Genomic DNA, 19991 nt, shown 5'->3' on the forward strand with positions numbered 1-19991 from the left:
AAGAAAGGTAAGCTTTTATCGGTGGCTCTGGAGATGAAGCGGCTGAGTGCGGCTATCCGGCCATTGAGACTTTGGACCTCCTTTGATTTCTGAGGAGACCTCATTTCTAGTAAGGCCGCTACCTTTACCGAATTTGCCTCAATTCCTCTCTGATTTACAATGTATCCCAAGAACTGGCCTGATGCCACTCCGAAAGTGCACTTGAGGGGGTTCAGCTTCATGTTATACTTTTTGAGTATCTGGAAGGTTTGGTCAATGTCACTCACGTGTTCGGCCGTATGGAGGCTTTTGACCAACATGTCGTCCACGTAGACCTCCATGGTTTTGCCAATGAGATCAGCAAACATCATGTTGACTAGCCTCTGGTATGTGGCCTCGGCATTTTTCAATCCGAAGGGCATAACTTTGTAGCAATATAGCCCCCTGTCCGTAATGAATAATGTAGCTTCCTCATCAGGTCGGAACATGGGTATCTGGTTGTATCCTGAGTACGCATCCATGAAACTCAGTAGTTAATGCCCAGCAGTGGAGTCCACCAGCTGATCAATTCTTGGCAGTGGGAAGCTGTCCTTGGGACACGCCTTATTCAGGTTTGTGAAGTCCACACAGACCCTCCACTTCCCGCTGGACTTTTTCACCAGAACTGGGTTGGATATCCACCTCGGATATATGGCCTCTCTGATGAAACCACTGCGGCTAAGTTTACTTACTTCGTCTTTCAGCGCCTCATACCGTTCCGGGTTCAGGGCTCACTTCTTCTGTCTATGGGGGCATAGGAGGGGTTGATGTTAAGGTGATGGCAACTGATCCTAGGATCTATTCCCACCATATCTTCATGCTTCCATGCGAAGACATCCAGGTTTTCTTTCAGGAATCGTATCATCTCCATTTTTGCTTCAGGCGATAATGACTTCCCTATGCGCAAGACTTGATTGGGGTCTTCTGGATTGACTGGGAAAGTTTCCAGTTCTTCCACGGGGGTCGCATTTGGTTCATAATTGATTATTCGGGGGTCTAACTCATCAAGAGGGTGTCCTTGTTCAGGGGCCTCTTCCATGATGACATCTTCCTCTTGTTCAGAGGTATGCCCTTGTTCAGGGGCGTCGAGCATTTCCACGTCCGTACCGGCTTCAGCGGGTACTTCGGCTAGAATTACATTGACAGTTCGAGGCTCAGATTTACGCAGCGAGTTTAGGTAGCATGCCCTGGAGCCCATCTGATCGCCCCGAACTGTTGCAATCCTATGTTCAGTTGGGAATTTCATGCACGGGTAGTGAATAGACGTCACAGCCCAAAGATCTTTAGAGCGGGTCTGCCCAATACTCCATGATAAGCCGACATATGATCTACCACCAGAAATTCCATGAAATGCTGGGCGACCAGGGGGGCTGAACCCATTTCCACAAGCAGGGTGATTCACCCTCGTGGGATGATGCTGTCCCCAGTGAATCCGAACAGTGGGTCGATCATGGGGATTAACCCGTGTTTAATTTACATTTTGTCAAAAGTGGAGCCGAACAATATGTTCACGGAATTGCCATTGTCAACAAGCATGCGTTTTAATCCGTTTCTAGCCACCACGACTCTTACAACCAAAGCGTCGCAATGGGGATGGTGAACTCCCTCTGAATCTTCCTGGGAGAAGGTGATTGGGGCCGTCTTGTCTGATGATTTCGATTCGTCGACAATGTAGGTGATCATCGGGGGATCCTTAGCTTCTCTTGTATAATTTTTCTGGGCATTCCTGGTGTTGCCACCGACGTGGGGTCCCCCAATAATGGTATCGATTTCCCTGATGACCTGACCTCCAGTGAATTGGGCTTGGTTCCCTTGCCTTGATTGGCCTCGGTTTCTCTATTCTCTTCTGAGAGGAGATTGTTCCTGGTGACCTCTTCCTCTCCTCCTCGGGGAGGTGGACCTGCGGGCGTGCTCATTTCTGCTGGAAGTGTGAGGGTTGCTTCGATCAGGGCGCCGATTGGCATCACGACACTCGCTGGTGTCATGTCCGTATAGTTGATGGAAAGTAAAAAATCTTGCTCCTGCCAAGGGCTTGTTTGGCCTCTTTTTCTTCTTGTTGTTGTTGTCAATTCTTCCAGATGGTCCTGCCTCAGCGGGTGCGTTATCATATGCCAACACCGACACTGCGTTCAATATGGCGGAAGCTAGGGCCTGTCCGGATGTAGGAGCTATGGTATGCCCTACTTGGGTCCATTGCTGAGTAACAAGGTGCGCTGCGGGGCCTCAACCTACCTGCCTCTATGGGGGAGGGAGTCCCTGCGCGGCACGGTTGAGATGATCAATCATTTCTTCACTAACAATTTCCACTCTCATCATCTCCACCAGCTCGTCGTATGTGGAGGGATTTTTGCTGCGCACGTCCCTCCAAAACAAAGTGTTCATGTTGAGACCGCCTTTCAGGGCTGAAAGGGCTTCCCTGTCAGTGACCTGCTCGCAGTAAGTAATTTCGTCTGTAAACCTGGCGAGATAGCTTTTCAGCGTCTCTCCAGGGGCCTGCCTCATGTCTTGCAGGCGTTGAATTGGCGCCTCTCCTTCCCTGCGTGAGAGGTACTGGTTCAAAAATGCTTTCTTCAAGTCTGGCCAACTTCTAATGCTTAGGGGAAGAAGCCTGCTGTACCACACCTCAGCGGCTCTGCCTAGTGTCAAATGGAAAGCTCTGCACTTTAGAGCAGGTGAGGCTCCCCTAAGACTCATTTGTGTCATATACTTTGTGAGGTGCTTCTCCGGATCCCCTTTTCCCTCATACTTGGGGATCTTAGGGGGCATGAAGTTAGTTGGCATTGGGAAGCTTCGAATTTCCCTTGAGAAAGGGAGGTTATCGTCATCATCGTCAATCTCATAAGATCGACAGGGCCCCTCTGATCCTTCATCATCTTGGATGTCTTAGGGTGGAGGAGGCACTTCTCCCCGGCTCCCCCAATCGACTAAGTTTCTCCTCTCCCTCCTATTTCTAGGAGGAGGAGGAACATACTCTTCTTCGCGGTCTGACCGGACCGACCCTCTTGCGGGGCGAACCCTAGTGCTAGGATCGTTCCCTATCCGGTCGAAGACGCTCACTGACCTCTGGTAATCGTGTTCTTGAGGAAAATTGTCCCCCAAGAGTGGTTCTGATGGATGACTCTCCTGCGCATAAGATGTCGCTTCGGTGTTCCCCTCTCTTTCGAGAGGACGTTCTGTGTGCCGGCTCATGTGGCTTCGGGAGTGAGACAAAGGGATTTCCTGTACCGGATAAGATCCTTGGGGCCTCTGGTGTCCCTGGGCTTGCATGAGAAGTTCCCGCATCGCCATATTCTGAGCTGCTATGTCTCTCATACCCGCAGCTATCTGGGCCATACCTTCAGTGAGTATGGCTGTTCTTTCACCTCGTCGACGCCGGTGATGCGGTCTCTGATGAGTAATATTGTTATGGAGTACCTCTTCTTCAGAGGCCTCTCTCATGGTATTGTCTTCACGGCTGTAGCTCATCCTACCTAGTAAGAACTTGGATTGTAATTCGACTTTCTTTTTCAAGAAGCCCCCTTTTCAGGGTTAGTCGTCGGTTTTCCGGTGTCTTCTCCGATGGGGAACGCAAAACTTCAAATGGGGGGTGAGCTTCCCACAGACGGCGCCAAACTGTTGACCTCCAAAAATGGCTCCTCCACGTGGCCAACTTATAGCTACTCCACGTATTCCTCCCCGCGTAATGAACAAATGGTCAGGCGTACACGGTCGGAACCGACGGGGGTGGTGGCGACCGCATACACTTCGACGGTCAAGTCAGGTTTGGGTGGTCGGAATAGTGCCCAGGGGGTACACAAATCAATCAATAAAGGGGGGAGGAGGATATATAAACTTGTTATGGAATGCTATGTATTGAGAGTTTCATTACCTTTGCCTCTTGCCAAACCTTGGGTATTTATAGGTGGTATGAACCACGGGATGTGGAACGCGTGTATAAATCTGACGGTATGAAATGTCTGCTCATAGGCGTCAATCAGCCGCGCTTGTAGAGTGGGCGGACAGTTTGTTTCCCCCGAGTTGAATTGACATAAAGTTGATAAGTCACATCAAGTAGCCTCATGGGGACGTCAAATCAATTTAAACCTAAGGTGCAGGACAAGTCTTAAATTGGCGGTTGATCTTCTAACCGGGGTCCACTTGATCTCGACCTCGGAGGTGAGATGTTTCGGCAGATCAGTAGTAGGAATCGATATATCACTTCGGAGAAGTTTCGGGAGGGTCGTTTTCAAGTCGGAGTAGGTGGTGAGATGTCACTTCGGTATCGAGGCGTAACATTAACCCTGGCACTTCTTTAAATCCCCGTACAAATTCATCGTGGTTGTCACCTTCTGGACTCTACGCCTTTGGATTCTACAAGCTGAACAATGGCTATGATGTCGGAATTTTTCTTGCTGGGATTCCAGAAAAGACTGTAGTGTGGACAGTAAACAGGGATGATCCCATTTTTTCCAGCACTGCCATTCTGGTATTAACCAGTGATGGAAGGCTCATTTTGCAGCAGGAAGATAGAGAAGACATAAATATTGTGTATCCGGGCCAGTCTGTTGCTTCAACTTCAATGCTTGACAGTGGCAATTTTGTACTGTACGATTCATCTCGAAGGATCGCATGGCAGAGTTTTGATCACCCGACGGACACTCTTTTGCCTAACCAAAGTCTCTCAGCTGGAGAAGAGATCTTCTCCAGTGTTTCGAAAACGAACCCTGCCAGAGGAATTTTCCGTCTCAAGATGCAAAATGATGGGAACCTGGTGCAATACCCTGTGGAAACTCCAGACACAGCTCCTTATGCTTACTATCCATCATACGGCGATGGAGGCAATAATGTATCATTGAATCTTGATATTATTGGCAATCTTTATATGTTCAATGGAAGCTCCGTTATAAAAAGTTTAAATGTAGGACTATATCGAACAAGAACTATCTACCGCATGAGAATTGACGTGGATGGTATTGTTCGACTCTATTATCGATCGTTGGATCCTCAAGGTAAGTGGACTAAACAATGGTCAACAACAGAAGATAAATGTGCCCCAAAGGGTTTATGTGGGTTGAATGGTTATTGTATTCTGATGGATGAAGATGCAGTATGTAACTGTCTTCCAGGATTCGACCAAGTTAATCCTAGCAGTTGGAGCTCTGGATGCCAAAGGAGTTTATCCATGGAAGGTTGTAAGGCCAAGGATCAAAATGTCAGTTATGAAATCATTCCATTGGATAACATAATGTGGGAAGATGTTAATTATGTTGTTTTAAAAGGAATGACTATTGACGAATGTAAGAAAGCCTATTTAGATGACTGCAATTGCGATGCGGCTCTCTTCCTTGAAGGTGGAGACTGCAGAAAGCAAAGACTTCCATTAAGATATGGAAGAAGATCACCGAGTAATTCAGGCGTTGCTCTTATCAAGGTGAGCAAATCAACACCATCATCGACTGAAGGAGTTCTGGGTAATTCGGGCAAAGAGATTCGTTTAGACATCTTAATCGTCAGCATTTCACTTGTTGCTTTGGCTGCCTTGATCTTGGCATTTACTGGGATTTATGTCCACAGAAATCGTGTTGGGAGATATAAGAAGATCTTTAAGTTGGGAAATGTTGAACTAATGGAGGATGTTGGTTTGCGGGAATTTACCTATCAAGAACTCGTGCAAGCAACAAATGAATTCAAAGAAGAGCTCGGTAGAGGAGCATCTGCCACAGTTTACAAAGGGATCTTATCGAACAACGGAAATGTTGTGGCTGTGAAGAGGCTTGAGAAAGAATTGGTAGAAGGAGAAATAAAATTCCAGACTGAGATGAAGGTGATAGGAAAAATATATCATCGTAATCTCGTCCGACTTCTTGGTTACTGCCTCGAAGGATCAAAGTGGCTTTTGGTATATGAATACATGAAAAATGGAACACTTGCAAATATACTTTTCAATCCCGAAAACCGACTATATTGGGAAGAAAGAATTCGAATTGCTCTTGATATTGCAAGAGGCATCCTCTATTTGCATGAGGAATGTGAGACGCAGATCATTCATTGTGATATAAAACCACAAAACATACTCATGGATGAGCATAGGTGTGCAAAAATTTCCGACTTCGGACTGGCAAAGCTCTTAAAGAAAGATCAGACAAACACCTATACAGTGATAAGAGAAACTCGGGGTTATATAGCCCCAGAGTGGCACAAGAAATTGCCTGTGACAGTTAAAGCAGATGTTTACAGCTTTGGAATTGTTCTACTAGAGATCATATGTGGTAGAAAAAGTGTTGATTGGAGCTTGTCTGAAGATGAAGCTATTCTTGATGAATGGGTCTACCAGTGTCTCCAGGAAGGCGGGACAAGTAAACTGGTGTGAGATGAGGACGTCGACAAGAGAAAATTTGAGAGAATGATTAAAATTGGTATATGGTGCATCCAAAATGAACCATCTCTCCGTCCATCGAAGAAGAAAGTTTTATTGATGTTGGAAGGGACTGTAGACATCCCAGTACCTCCAAGTCCTACTTCTTTCCTAAGTGCCATATAGTTTTGCTGATGCTGGACCGTACACATCTCAAGTTTTCTTGAATATTAAATAAAACAGTCAATTAAATTATGTTTTCTTTAATTTTAGGATTTCTTTCTGGTTCTGAAGTATTGATTTTGAAGCTTTAGTCAACTGTTTATTCACTCTGTTTCCTAAGGACTAAAATATAATACACACGTACATGGGCTAGTCTCAGTTATGATTTACTAGTAGATGGCTACAACGCTTTTATCTTTCAAGTGACACGAACTTCTCGCAAGTTTTTTGTATGGAGAGATTCCAGTGGAATTGACAAAATTGCACGGCCTCCTGATTTTAAATTTATCAAGAGATCAAATCAATGACCAAATCCCAGAAAGCATTTCCAGCTTACGCAAATTGCTATCTCTTGATCTTTCAAGTAATAAGCTCTATGGTCCTATTCCATCGAGCATAACTTCATTATCATTTCTGAGTTATCTCAATTTGTCGAACAACAATTTATCAGGTAAGATCCCTGAATCTGGCCAGATGTCAACATTTGATTATTATTTTTATAATAGTGACTATTTAAGCCAAATTTCTTGTAATTTTTCATATCGATTCGTATTGATACAAGAACTATGCTATGTGTACACAATAGTGTACACAAAGCATTACACCCCCTCACATGGAGGAGGGCTCACATACAATAAAATATTCATGAGCCCCCTTTCATGTGAGGGGGTGTATTTTATTGTATACACATAGAATAATCCTTGATAGAAACTTCGTAGAATTGAAAAAATTAAATTATAAAAAATAAATTGCTCCATCAAAGCTAAATGAACAATAAAATGAAGTCAATCCACTTATTTTGAACCTAGATTATCACAATATTGACTACAAGTGAAAGGGAAAATATGACAAACTTTACAATACTCTTATCTCAAACAAGAGCGAAGCCAAAAGGGGATCAGCCCAATATATACACACCCACACACATTGGACTGAAACATTGGGAGACAAAACTAACTGGGCCTCCGGATCACGAATGCTTTTAAAGCATTAAGATGAATTTGATAGTGTTAAAAAGTTTGTGGAAATTACGAACCTTAAAAATTCAACATTCTAAAATCAGAGTGAAATTTTCACAATTCAAAAATCAGATTTTTTTTATATTAATTATTTAAATTAGGAAAATCAAAACCCTACCCAATACCCAAACCCATAATTCTCCTCCCCCTCCCTACCCAATTTCTCTCTCTACACCGTTTCTTTCTACATTCTCTCTGTCGGCGCCGGGAAAACATCTTAGTGATGGGTGTTAGTGGCGGCTACAACTAGTGACGAAGGAGATGCGCAGTACCAAGATGGGGAGTCGACATTCATGCTACCGCTCTCTCTCTTTTCAATCTGCACTTCGGGGATTTTTTTTTGTGGTGCTAGTGAAGTGTTGATGGTAGTGGTGGTTGTTGACGATGGTGATGTGACGCTATAGATCTAGGCATGATACAGGCGATAGTCTGGTGTGCTGTTTGTGGTGGTATGTGCGGTGGTGTTTTTTGGTTCAGTGTGGTAATGGTGGTGTTGCAATAATGATGGAGATGACGGCGCCGTGGTAGCTGTGGTGACTGGTGATGCGTTGTTAATCTGGTGGTGTGGTGCGATGGTGGCACAGATAGTTGATTGCGGGTGTGGTTTAGTAGTTGTGGTGGTTTTGGTTGTTAAGGGTGTGATGGTGATGGCTTCCATGTTTTGAGGGGGCGGTGGTGATAGACGACGGTGGTCATGGCAATGGATGCGACGGTGACAATGAGATGTTGGTAGCCGTGGTCTGTTGAGGTGGATGTATTGATTTTGTTTGAGACAGTGGTGGTGTTGTCGAGTGATAGTAGTAGTTCTAGTGATAATGGTGGGCGTGGCCGCATCCGTGGCGAAAGTGCTGTTGGAGGTAGTAGTTGTTTGATGGTGGTCACAGATTAATTAATTAATTGTGACCATTAAATCGATTCATCTATGATCAATAAACAATGTGACCAATAAAAAAGAGAAATTGTGATAAAAAAATAACGTATGACCTAAAAAGTTAATAATTTGTGACGTTTAATAAGTTATGACCTATAATATTTCTGATCTATGATGTATAAATTTTTAATCTGTGACCGATTAACAAATTGTGACCTACAAAATTTTTAAATTATAACCGTAAAATAATTTGAGACATTAAAAAATTCCGATTTGTGACCCAAAAATAATACATGACTAATTAAATTGTAAATCTTTAACCTTAATATATTTAATTAATAAAACATATATTTAATTAATTAAATTATAAATAATTTTTAATGAATATCTGATTTTCGAAATTGGCAATAGTTATCATCTTATGAAATTTTCCCAAAGAGTTTTCAGGAAGAAAATAAGCCCCCTTGTCATGAAACAACTTTGAAAATTCACTCATTTGGATTGTATATTAGTCCCTCGAGCCAATAAAATTGGCTAAACAATTATAAGATTCTGGCGTGATTTTGAAACATTTACAAGGAGAACCTGTAATGCCCTTGCCACTGTTGCTGGGGGAAATCAGATGAATGCATTTTTACAAGGGCAATTCAATCTTTCCAGCATGTCAAGGGTAAAAAATAATGAGGAAAAATAGACATGGTAAACTATCAGTGATGAAATAATAGAACACCAGATACCACCTTGTGGACACAATCAGAAAAATAATTTGGTTGATTACTCACTAGAATAGTGATAATGAAAAAAGAAAGATTCAGAAATTCAGTAATTCACCAGTCAGATGAAACTCAACTTCTCTTTGCATATTCACTAGGTTTAAATATATTTCTAGTCCCCAACCCAATGCCTCTTCAACTTTTCTATGTTTCTTACCTGAGGCTAGTCTTTATAAGGTTATATGCCCAGAAATCATTTCCAGGTTTTTATCCCAACCAGTCATATATAAGACATTATATTTAACTCAATTCTGTCTACTCTTCAGACCAAAAGGCAATTCTTCAAACGCTGTCCTACGTAGTAAACTTTTGCCGAATTAACTTATCCAATATGTACAAATATGTATTCAGAATTTCTCTAAAAGACAAAACTGAGAGCAAATGAAAAATGAGGATTGTTTAAACAAATTCAAAATTGTGAGTTACTAAGAAAAGTAACCATACATCTCGTACTCTGGAACAAGGTATCAACTTTTTGCCATACTGTTGACTGAAGTTCTAGAAGCTTCCATGCTTTATCCTGCAACCCTGACTGGCACCGAATAGTTTCACCATGAATCTGGTCAGCACAAAAACCAAGGATTAAACAGAACTCCAGAGTACAGTTCATCAAATGAAGAAAAACTGGAAGATCAATTGGAAATATAGCTATTTCCAAAAGAAGTCTTCATGACCTAGACCATGTTTTATGGTAAATTGGATCGTGCAGTACTGTATACAATTAAATAAGATCGAGAAGTTAAAACCTTGTCTATTGTAGTGTTCAATCTAGTTCAATACTCACCAAACAAGCTCAAAAGGTTCAGAGTTTACATTTTTAGTCTTCGGATGCCATCATTACAACTTAGAATATATTACTATTATTGAGTGTGAAAGGCTTCATGTGATGCAAATAAAGATATCCAAAGCAAGGAAAATGAGTAAATTTGCACCTTTAAAAATAATCTGATTACAGCCTGGATAAACTCAAAATTGTTTCTGCAAGATATCTCATGTATAAAATAATCCAGTAGAAGTTCGATGAAGTACAGTTCTGGTCTCTTCTCAGTTTCTAGCTCATCGTGGTCATCTATAATCTGAAGCATCCTTAGTTCCACATCCAAAGCGGAAGAAGATAAACCTTTGATATAATTAGTAAATGCAGCAACTGCAAACAGCCATTCTCGTGTAAATATAGCCAAACATTTATTTCATAATGTATTAGGATGTTTAGCAATCAAACTAAGACAATCAAAGTCAAATGCAAATTTAATGAGACAACTTACAGTTATTTTCCTCTGAAGACTGGAGGAAATGCAAGAACTGGGAAACTGTGTTATCAGTTTTTTTCCTTTTCTTGTCAGTTTCACCAGCTTGTGCATCCATCTTTTCATCTGCAGATTGTCTAGAGTTAAATAATATCTCTCCCGAGAGAGAAGGAATCGATGGAAGGAAAAAAGGAGCCTTTTCAGGTTTCTTTGGAGGTTCAATAGGTTTGTTCCGGGCCTTTATAATATCCAGATTGATCAAGCTTTGCCACTGACTCCTGGGCAAGAGCGAAAGTGTGACTAGATCAGGAATTTGCTGATCTAATATCAAGTGAGAAGCGTCTTCGTCTTGTGGAGGGTTTGCATTGACCTTTTCAAAATTGTTATCTATAGAATCTTCTGCAGAAGAAACAGATGGTAGCTTAACACTCACAATTTCCTTCCCACTCCCATGGGAAACATTGCTAGAAGTGCTAGAAAACATTGCCCGATTAACCCACAGATAAACCCCATTTTGATCCACATGAGTTGTTGCTAAAACATCCATATTCGGTGACAGAGATAATGCAGTTATAGACACGTCAACGGATATAGCATCTATTTGTTTAGCAAGAATTACATCCCAAATCCTAAAAGTCCCATCCATACTGGATGATAAAAGCCATTTGCCATCCTCACTGAAGCACATATCTGTTATACGATCAGTATGACCTTCAAATTTCCTAACCATCCTCAACGCCACGGCATCAAACAAACAGATTACCAAGTCATCTGCCACAGTAGCCAAAAGGCCATTAGAACGATGATATATTATCTTAACCAGTGAACAACCTATTTCCCACCTCGATTTCATTTCGCGAGTCTTAAAATCCCAAACTTTTACATCCCCATGGAATCCAGCACTTATCATAATGGTATTTGTAGAATCACAGGCAATACCAATCACTTCCCCATCATGAGCACAGGTTTTTCTCACAAACTTATCAATGTAGCTTCCTCGACTGATTCCTGACTGAAGATTAAAACGCTCAATCCAACCACCTGCTGTCCCTAAAACTGCAAAATTGCCACAAACACTGATGGCACAGGATTTAATGGGAGTTGGATTCTCTACACGTGGGGTTAGGATGTGCTCACCAATAATAAAATTTTGAAGCCTCCATACGTACGCTTGAGAAGTATCCATATGGCATGTAACCACATTGCACCAATCACGTTCCCGGATTTCAGCAACATCAAATGCAATTACTGGCTTCAGCTTTATTTCTGTTTCCTTCAGCCTGAGTTTTTTTGCTCTTTTAGATACATGGCGTTGAGAAAGTTCTCTACTTTGCTGATCCTGGACGACAGAGAAAAGACGAAAGGCACGGTCCTGGCCAGCAGATAGGATGTGCCGTCCATTAGCATAGTACCTGATGCAGAGAGGAGGAGCACTGTGCCCACTTCTAAATTGCAACAGACGAGGATCCCCATCACTCGTATCAAAGATCCACATTTTGATAGAATTATCTGCTGACGAACTCATAAGCACAGGCTCATTAGCAAAGAAGTGAAGTGAAACTACTGAGCAGTCATGGGCGTCTCTAATGACAGACTGAAGCTTCCTTTTCTCAAGATTCCATACACTTATTACTCCAGATGTACCACCAGATGCTAAAAGGGGCTGCCCATCAGTGCTGAAAGACAAAGCAGTCACAGAACCTCTAGTAGAATGAGTGAATGTCACAATCTCTTCATCATAACGAATGTTGTGAACATGAATTTTTCCATTGGAACAGCCAACGGCAACAACATCCAGTGCAGGCGACGAAATGCAGCAACATATGGTCGACGTCCACCCCTTGAACTCATAAAGCTTTTTCTTGGTGCTAATGTTCCAAAGTTGCAAGGAACCATCCTGACTTCCAACAATTACCTGTTTCCGTACATCGGAGAATATACAGCAATTAGCAAGGAGATATTTGTACTTGAATTCATCAATCAAGCGTTAAAGGAGTCTAAAATGATACCTTGTTTAAATAAGTATCGGGATGCATTATGCAACTTGGACGGTTATTTTCTAGCAAAATATGAACAGTAGGAGCAATATTCTGGTCCATTCCTTTAAATGCCCAAATAAACATATTGCCTTCAATGTCAACACTCAAAACATGTTCGCCAAAAAGAAGCAGGTGATTAACCTTGGAATTGTGGCTGCTCCAAGTAGCCACCTGTTCAAGCATGAGTGTCATCGTTTTTAAGCAAAGAAAACTATCATAACTTAGTCAAAAACTAGTTACTATGGTCATTAATCAAGAAATATTAGAACGTTCTTTGTGGATATCTTATTCTTCTGGCCAAGAAAAACAAGAATAGTCATTGGATCCTTGATATGAATGGTTTTTTGATCCTAAGAAGGTATATACATGTAATCCCACAAAAGGATGAATCACTAGTTTGAAACAGCTTAAACATAAAAGTAAAGAAGATAAAACTACACGAGGCTCAGACATGTAGATGTGTCGTGAATACAGATTCTACTACAAAAACAAAATAACTAAAGGGTTCTCTTGTACTCTATGCTACTCTTTTCTTAGTGAAATTTATTTGATCAAAGCAGAATTGCTGAAAGCATTGTGATCAGTAGCCCTGATATGTTCGAGTGACCCATTGTAGGAAGTATTTTATCAGGAACAAACCTGATGAGCACGCTTAAAAACTGCAATGTTATGGCCATATGCCGCAAATGTGTAGTCTCGATAAGAGGCAAGAGCTCGTATCTTCTTTGGCAGTTGAGAACCTGAATCAAAACTTTGATATTTGGTTCCACAACTCAACTGAATGGTAAAAGCTACCATGCACAAATATTCACTTTCTACTCAACGGGATAGTCTAAATTACAATACTACCACATGTACTGTGAAATGTATTTAAAAAAAAAAATCATATTTTATGTTAAATATTATTATCTGTCATCAAGGCTCCCATGAAATATTAGAAAACTTAAAAAATGTATACTACATGATTCTAGAGAACTCCCATATCCTTCACCTTCATTTTAACAAATGAAATTACTCTATCCACTATAGTAAATATGCACATCATACATTCCAACTTCAATTTTTTATTTTCTTCCTTCAAAAAATATCTATTCAGTTATTGTGGGCGGGTTAAAATGACAAATATATATAGTATTTAAAAAACTTCAAAGACGTGTTATTTATATTCAGTCCAAACATACTAAACCCAGAAAGGAAAAGAACCTTCATCTCCCCTTACATAAATTAACCCCAGAAAGTATGAATAAAGCACACTGATAAATTTCCTACAAACAATGGGAAATAAAAAGCAGCAGAAAGCTTACCAACAAGGACTAAATTCAGCTTGGCACACTGGTGAGAAGAAATATTTACAAAATGTTAGACAATTTAAATGAAACATGATAAATGAGTGGCGCTGTAAAGAAAATAAGAAAGAACTGTACGTCATAAATTTGGAAGGCTTTGCCAACGCTGACGGTGACAAAGGCTTCAGTGCCTAGACGTTGTACAGAGAAGGGTACATTTGTTGTTATGTAACCGATAGCTCGGAACGGTTCAAATATTCCCATTCTGAACAAGGGCTGATCCAAGAATTTAGGACACGGTGGCTGAAATTTACAAAAGTCAATATAATATATGCATACATGTGACATTAATCTGTATCTATCTTCACATCAAATTCTTAAAAATCGCAAACAAAAAAATCATCAGTGGTCCATTACTACAATGATAATTTAAAAATAATTCATTAAGTTGATAAGGCAACAATAATTCAGTAATTTGCTGACAAGGTAACAACATTCATTATTTTGTTGACAAGACAATAGCATTCATTATTTTGCCAACAATGCAACAATAATTCATTATTTTGGCTGACAAGGCAACAAATAGTGAGATGAGGGCATTAACTTACCAAGGGAAGTAGATTGCAACTTCTTGAATTGTACCTTCTAAAATGATATGGAAGCCAAGAAGCAAACAATATTATTGCAAAATCAAGCTGCAATTATAGACTAGAATTAGTGTGCTTCTTTGAAAGAATCTAAGCATAGGATTTCTAAACCCAGAATATAATATGTTTTGGTGTTGTTCAAAACCAAATGCACAAGGCTGACAAATTGCATAGAGGAATCATATAATATGAACAGAATCTACTAAATGAACATAATGAAGCTACTGATACATTTTAGTTGTCAATTCCTTAGTTAGGAAGTTCACACAGTTAGTTTGCATCGAAATAACCTGATATTTCACTCTATAATTACAATATAGCCTATCAATCTTAAATTAACAATTGAGTATAATACGTCAGTCAACAAAAATTACGCATTCTAGTCTCATTATTCAAATGTTGTACTTTGCCATTTACTAATTAAAATCTCCCTCATTTAAAGCAAGTCTAAAAAACCTGATCTTCCACTACAAATGCAAACTCACTGATCCAAAGGTCGTATTTTGCCATTTACTAATTAGAATTTCCAACATTGAAGGTAAGTCTTATGAAAAACCTGATCTTCCACTACAAATGCAGCATAACCTAGTAATTCCAAGGGTGGAGCTAGAATATGGTTTAGTACGGGTGATGTAGGATCAATATACTGATCAAGAAATAACCACAATTAGAAAGATAGGAAGAAATAGGCAGCAAGAAAGGGGGAGGAATGTAGAGAATGGAGGGAGAAGATTGGGGGAGAAGAGAACAAGAGGGGAAGGCGAGAGAGAGAAAGCAATGCTATTTTTCATTCAAATCATCATCTTCATCAACTGAGTTTTTCCAGATTAATTAAAACCCTTTAAATAGAAGAAAACTACCCTAAAGCATCAGAGCTTGGACCCAACCCATATACAAGCCCAATAAAATAAAAAAACATCAATAAATAAAATAAGAAGTAAAATAATCGGACCGATGTCTACATCAACTCTCCTGGGGTGGGAGAAAAAACTCGACCCTGTCGAGTGGTTGAGCTACCACGAGGGACGATCTTTTTAATGACCCAAGTATCAAAATTCAACAGTTGATAACATTGAAAGCTGCAGCTTATCCTCAAAACTGTTATCCACCCAAGGAGGACGATTTCTCTTTTTAATCAAATATCGATATTGATCTCCAAATAGTAAACTCTCATGCAGCTCATCTCCAAAATAAAAGTCAAACAATGCTCCAATCGCAATTTTCAAATTGGCACGAGCTATGGTGACAAAGCTATTAATCAACATAATAAAAAGATCGCTTGTGAATAATGATAAAAATTTCTCTTCTTTTTTTCCTTTTTCTTTTTTTCACTTTTGTTTCTTTTCCCCTTTTTTTTTTAACCTACACTTTTACTAGGCCCAAAATAATAACTAAGGCTGAGCCCAACTGAAAATCATATATTGAATCTGCAATACAAATGCCAAAATACTAGGGCAAAGCCCAATTTTGAAAATCAAATACTCCTTGCAATTGCTAGCCTAATTTGTCGATCCTTATTCACCTCTGGGAATATTGTGGCTCAATGGTGATGAGTCGGTGATTGCGGGGATGACGGGTGGTTGGATGCCACAATTAGAGGCAACAATCATGAGGTGGTTTAATCTCTGGGTTCCGGTGAATGTTAGTGGCGGTTGGGTGGTTTGGGTCGATAATGAAGTCCGTTGCGAAGGCTGAAATAGATGTAGAGGAGGCAACGTCTAGTAATTTTGGGAGGCGGTTTGAGGATTAGAGGTTGCTAGATGAAGACGTGGGGTAAGTGGAGTCGGTTATTTTGTTATGGCAGCTCCTATGAGGTCATGCATAAGGCGGTTATCGTTTGTGGTATAATTTTTTATTTTTTTTTTTGGACAATTGATTTTGAGAAGGAGATGGCTGGGTAAGCAACTAAGATTTCAGGTTGCAGTGAATGACAAACTGGTAGAGGTAAATTTCAGGTATAATAGGTTACTCAGTAGCATTTTTTTTTCTTTCTTTTTTTTTTTTTTTTTTTTTTTTTTTTTTTTTTTTTTTTTTTTTTTTTTTTGATGAAGATATCACTGGGAGTAATTGGACAATAGTTTTGAGTAGTGCAATGGGTTGGTTGTTGAACAGCGGTGTTTGGTTGTTATGATCGACTGGATATGGATGGAGTGCAATTGGCGACTTGTTTGGTATAGTAGAATAAGATGTTGTAGACCGGAGAAGATGCTGGGAAGTTGTTCTGTTTGATTGTTGACCCAGGTTTGGCTCTGATACTACTTTGATGTAGGACCAATATACTGATTAAGAAATAACCACAGTTAGAAGGATAGGAAGAAATAGGCAGCAAGAAAGGTGGAGGAATGGAGAGAATGGAGGAAGAAGACCGGAGGAGAAGAGAACAAGAGGGGAAGGCATGAGAGAGAGAGCAATGCTATTTTTCATTCAAATTATCATCTTCATCAACTGAGTTTTTCCAGATTAATTACAACCCTTTAAATAGAAGAAAATTACCCTAAAGCATCAGGACTTGGGCCCAACCCATATACAAGCCCAATAAAATAAAAAGACATCAATAAATAAAATAAAAAGTAAAATAATCGGACCGATGTCTGCATCAACGGGCACAATTTAATCAATGCCAGAGTTTTTGACCATGGATTTAATGATGATAAAATATAAAATAATATTATGATAATTTTAAAAATATCATAGTTTATAAATTATACGTGTTCCTTGTGAGTTTTCATACTTTGATATCGTTATTACACCGGTTTTTGTTCTCCTTTTTCAAGGTTTGCTTTTTTTGAACTTAAGTACTAGGATCCAGAGGAGACGATTTCAGCTTGTTTACATGATTCTGTGTCTTGAGTGATTTTGGAAGAAAAAGGAGAGGGGCAATACCAGAATCCCTCTGGGGTCACAGCAATTGGAACATTTATAATCTCAGTTTGACCCTCTTCTACTCTAATTTCAGCAAAAAATTCAACCCCTAATTCCATTTTTGGCTCTTACAAAAGAAGAAAAGAATGTGAAAGAATTTCAACAGACATTTACTTCTACCCAAATTAAACAACTCCTCTGTCGTCGATTAAGATAAAGAAATAAAGGTCTAATTTTGAATTTAAACATCGTCCTCTAACAGAAACTCTGTAGTTGACGGAGATATATATGGAGAAAAAGTTCATACCAAATTTAAATTCAGATCCCAGAAGCAAACATAAAGTGCTCTCCACAACACTTGAAGAAAAAGGAAAAACATAATCTTTATGACCAATAACGCAGATATTCAAAAATCAGAAAAACCCAAAACGACAACTGGTACAAGAAAAAGGTAAATACCAAACATAATTCTTCAAAAATGTACTTCAAATTTCCTACAACTAGCTCAAAATATCAATCCACGGAATTTAATCTACCCATTATAATGGAATTCTAAGAAACCCCAGAAAAGGCACTATGACGAACCAACAAAGGCGAAGTCTGAGAGGGCGATCATAAAACCCAAAAAGACGAGAGCAGCAAGTGGCCCGGTGGTCGGTAATGGAAGGCGGCGAGACGGAGAGACGATAGTCGTCAGTCGCGAAGAGCTGGGCGCAGTAAAACTTGCGGTTTGTAACGTGTGCCATTTGCGCCTTTTTGTCTTGGGCCAAAACTTTTTAAAAAATGAGGGGAATTTAGGTAAATACACTTAAAATTCGTACCATTTTGATACTAGCATTAAAGTGCTGGCATATCACTAATCACGTTCTAATTAACTGTATTTTTTTAATAGTTAACAAGCATATAAATAACAACTATACTACACTAACACAATGAGAATGACAGACTCGCTTACCAAACAATCACAATAGGAGTGGAGGCTAATTTTTTTGGGAATTTTTTATTCACACGGATCCCAACACCATATGAGAGGATGTCTAATCGCATGTCATCCTTTTTCTGTCAAACTAGTTTAAGCCCTTGTTTGAGCGCCGTTTTTGTCAAAAAAAAATACATTTTTAAATAATATATTGATGAAAAATATATGATTAAAAAATAAATCACTGTTAAGAAATGAATTTTAATGAAAAATGGGGCTCAAACAAGAGTTAAATCTATAAATAAATGCCTCAACGCGAAGAATAATCAATATCCTAAAATTCAACACCTAGACTAGACTGGAGAAGAATAATCCACATCCCAATAAGTTCATCCCTTTGAAAAAGAAACCTGCGACATGTTCTTCCACAAGTTCAGTCACAGAGTTCATTTTACCAAAATCCTGCTCCCCTTACAATGATAAACCTAGATCTTTTATATATAAGAATCTAAGGAAATTTAGGTATAAAAATAAAATAAATTTCTATTCGAAATTCGAATTTAACAGATGCAGAAGTCGAAAATAAATTCGTAATGATTTTACATATTCGTAGTTGATTGAGGATTTCATCTGTTAGCAAAATGACGAATTCGTTCTTCGTTGTTTAAAAAATGGAGATTTGTGCTAGCAAAAGGCCCAAATATAGAAATTTGAAAAGTGCATCATAAGCCCTTATTTGGCTCGAAAAGGATAGATTAAAAAGGTTTAAGAAATGGTTAAATTCACCAATGGCCACTTAACTTTAGTTTTAGTGTCACCGTGGCCATCGAACGGTATTTTGTTTCACCGTGGCTACTTAATTTCGGGAAATACATCAAAATAGTCTAAATAAAAGGAGGATTTTCCAAATTAGACTAAGAAATAAAAACATTTCCAAAATAACCTTTAAAAAATTATATTTCCTAAAATACCCCCTTATAGAGAAAATTGCAACCAAAGCCACTACAATGTATAAAAATCTTCAAATAGGTCCCCAAAGAAATATAGATCAAAATTCTTTAATAAATTTAGACCCAAATATTATACAAAATTTTATTGATCTAAAAAAGGCCACAGAAAATGAATTAAACTATTTGGAAGAAGATTTGAAAGACTTTTTTATAGAATATTTAGACCCAAAACTAAAAAATAAAAATGATTCCATAGATAATGAAGCAATCAAAATGGAAAAAGATATATATAAATTAATTCTTAATTTAAGAAGAAGAATTAAAAAATTAAATATAATTATTAAAGAAAAAATATTGGTAAAAAATAGTGAATTTTATAAATTCTATTGTGATATTTTAAATACTTATGAAAAATTTAATTGGCTCAAAAATATTAACCCCTCCGCTACACACTCCGATGAGATGGTATCAGAGCCATGTTACGAACCAAAAATTATGATGAATATAGTAGACGAAGAAAATATAATAGAAGAATTTTTGAAAAAAGTTGAAAAACATAAAAAACCTAGTTATCCTTATTTACCTAAGAATACTACAAATGAAAATTTTGGGGATATACATAAAAGATTAGAGAATCTAGAACATAATCTACAAATAGGAAATGCCCTATTAGATAAAAATCTTAGAGGAAAAGATAGGATTATTATTAATCCACCCCAAGATTTTAGGACAACACAAAAAGAAAATAATAAAGGAAAAAAGCATGAAGAAAAACAATATATGATTACAGATGTAGAAGAAATA

The 19991-nt window shown here is 38.9% G+C and overlaps 1 protein-coding gene and 1 pseudogene across 3 annotated transcripts; one reads left to right on the plus strand and one right to left on the minus strand.

The window, feature by feature from the left end:
- The first annotated feature begins 3319 nt into the window (after positions 1–3319).
- On the plus strand, positions 3320–6750 carry LOC111383978 (annotated as a pseudogene).
- Positions 6751–9515: 2765 nt separating this feature from the next.
- LOC111383981 (U3 small nucleolar RNA-associated protein 21 homolog) lies at positions 9516–18088 on the minus strand. 3 transcript variants are annotated; one of them, XM_023008182.1, is made up of 9 exons: positions 17904–18088; positions 14418–14504; positions 13948–14112; positions 13828–13855; positions 13163–13263; positions 12494–12694; positions 10503–12399; positions 10170–10384; positions 9516–9796 (listed from the first exon to the last, which is right to left on the minus strand). In XM_023008182.1, exons 3-9 carry the CDS (start codon positions 14071–14073, stop codon positions 9647–9649), a joined length of 2718 nt encoding a protein of 905 aa, XP_022863950.1. In that variant the 5' UTR covers positions 14074–14112; positions 14418–14504; positions 17904–18088; the 3' UTR covers positions 9516–9646. The 3 variants fall into 3 exon arrangements, with proteins under 3 accessions (XP_022863950.1, XP_022863949.1, XP_022863951.1); XM_023008181.1 differs by having other exon boundaries at positions 13948–14504; XM_023008183.1 differs by lacking the exon at positions 17904–18088 and having other exon boundaries at positions 14418–14509.
- Positions 18089–19991: the final 1903 nt, after the last annotated feature.

The sequence above is a fragment of the Olea europaea genome, unplaced genomic scaffold (assembly GCF_002742605.1).
Source record: "Olea europaea var. sylvestris unplaced genomic scaffold, O_europaea_v1 scaffold2799, whole genome shotgun sequence".
NCBI classification, from domain to species: domain Eukaryota; kingdom Viridiplantae; phylum Streptophyta; class Magnoliopsida; order Lamiales; family Oleaceae; genus Olea; species Olea europaea.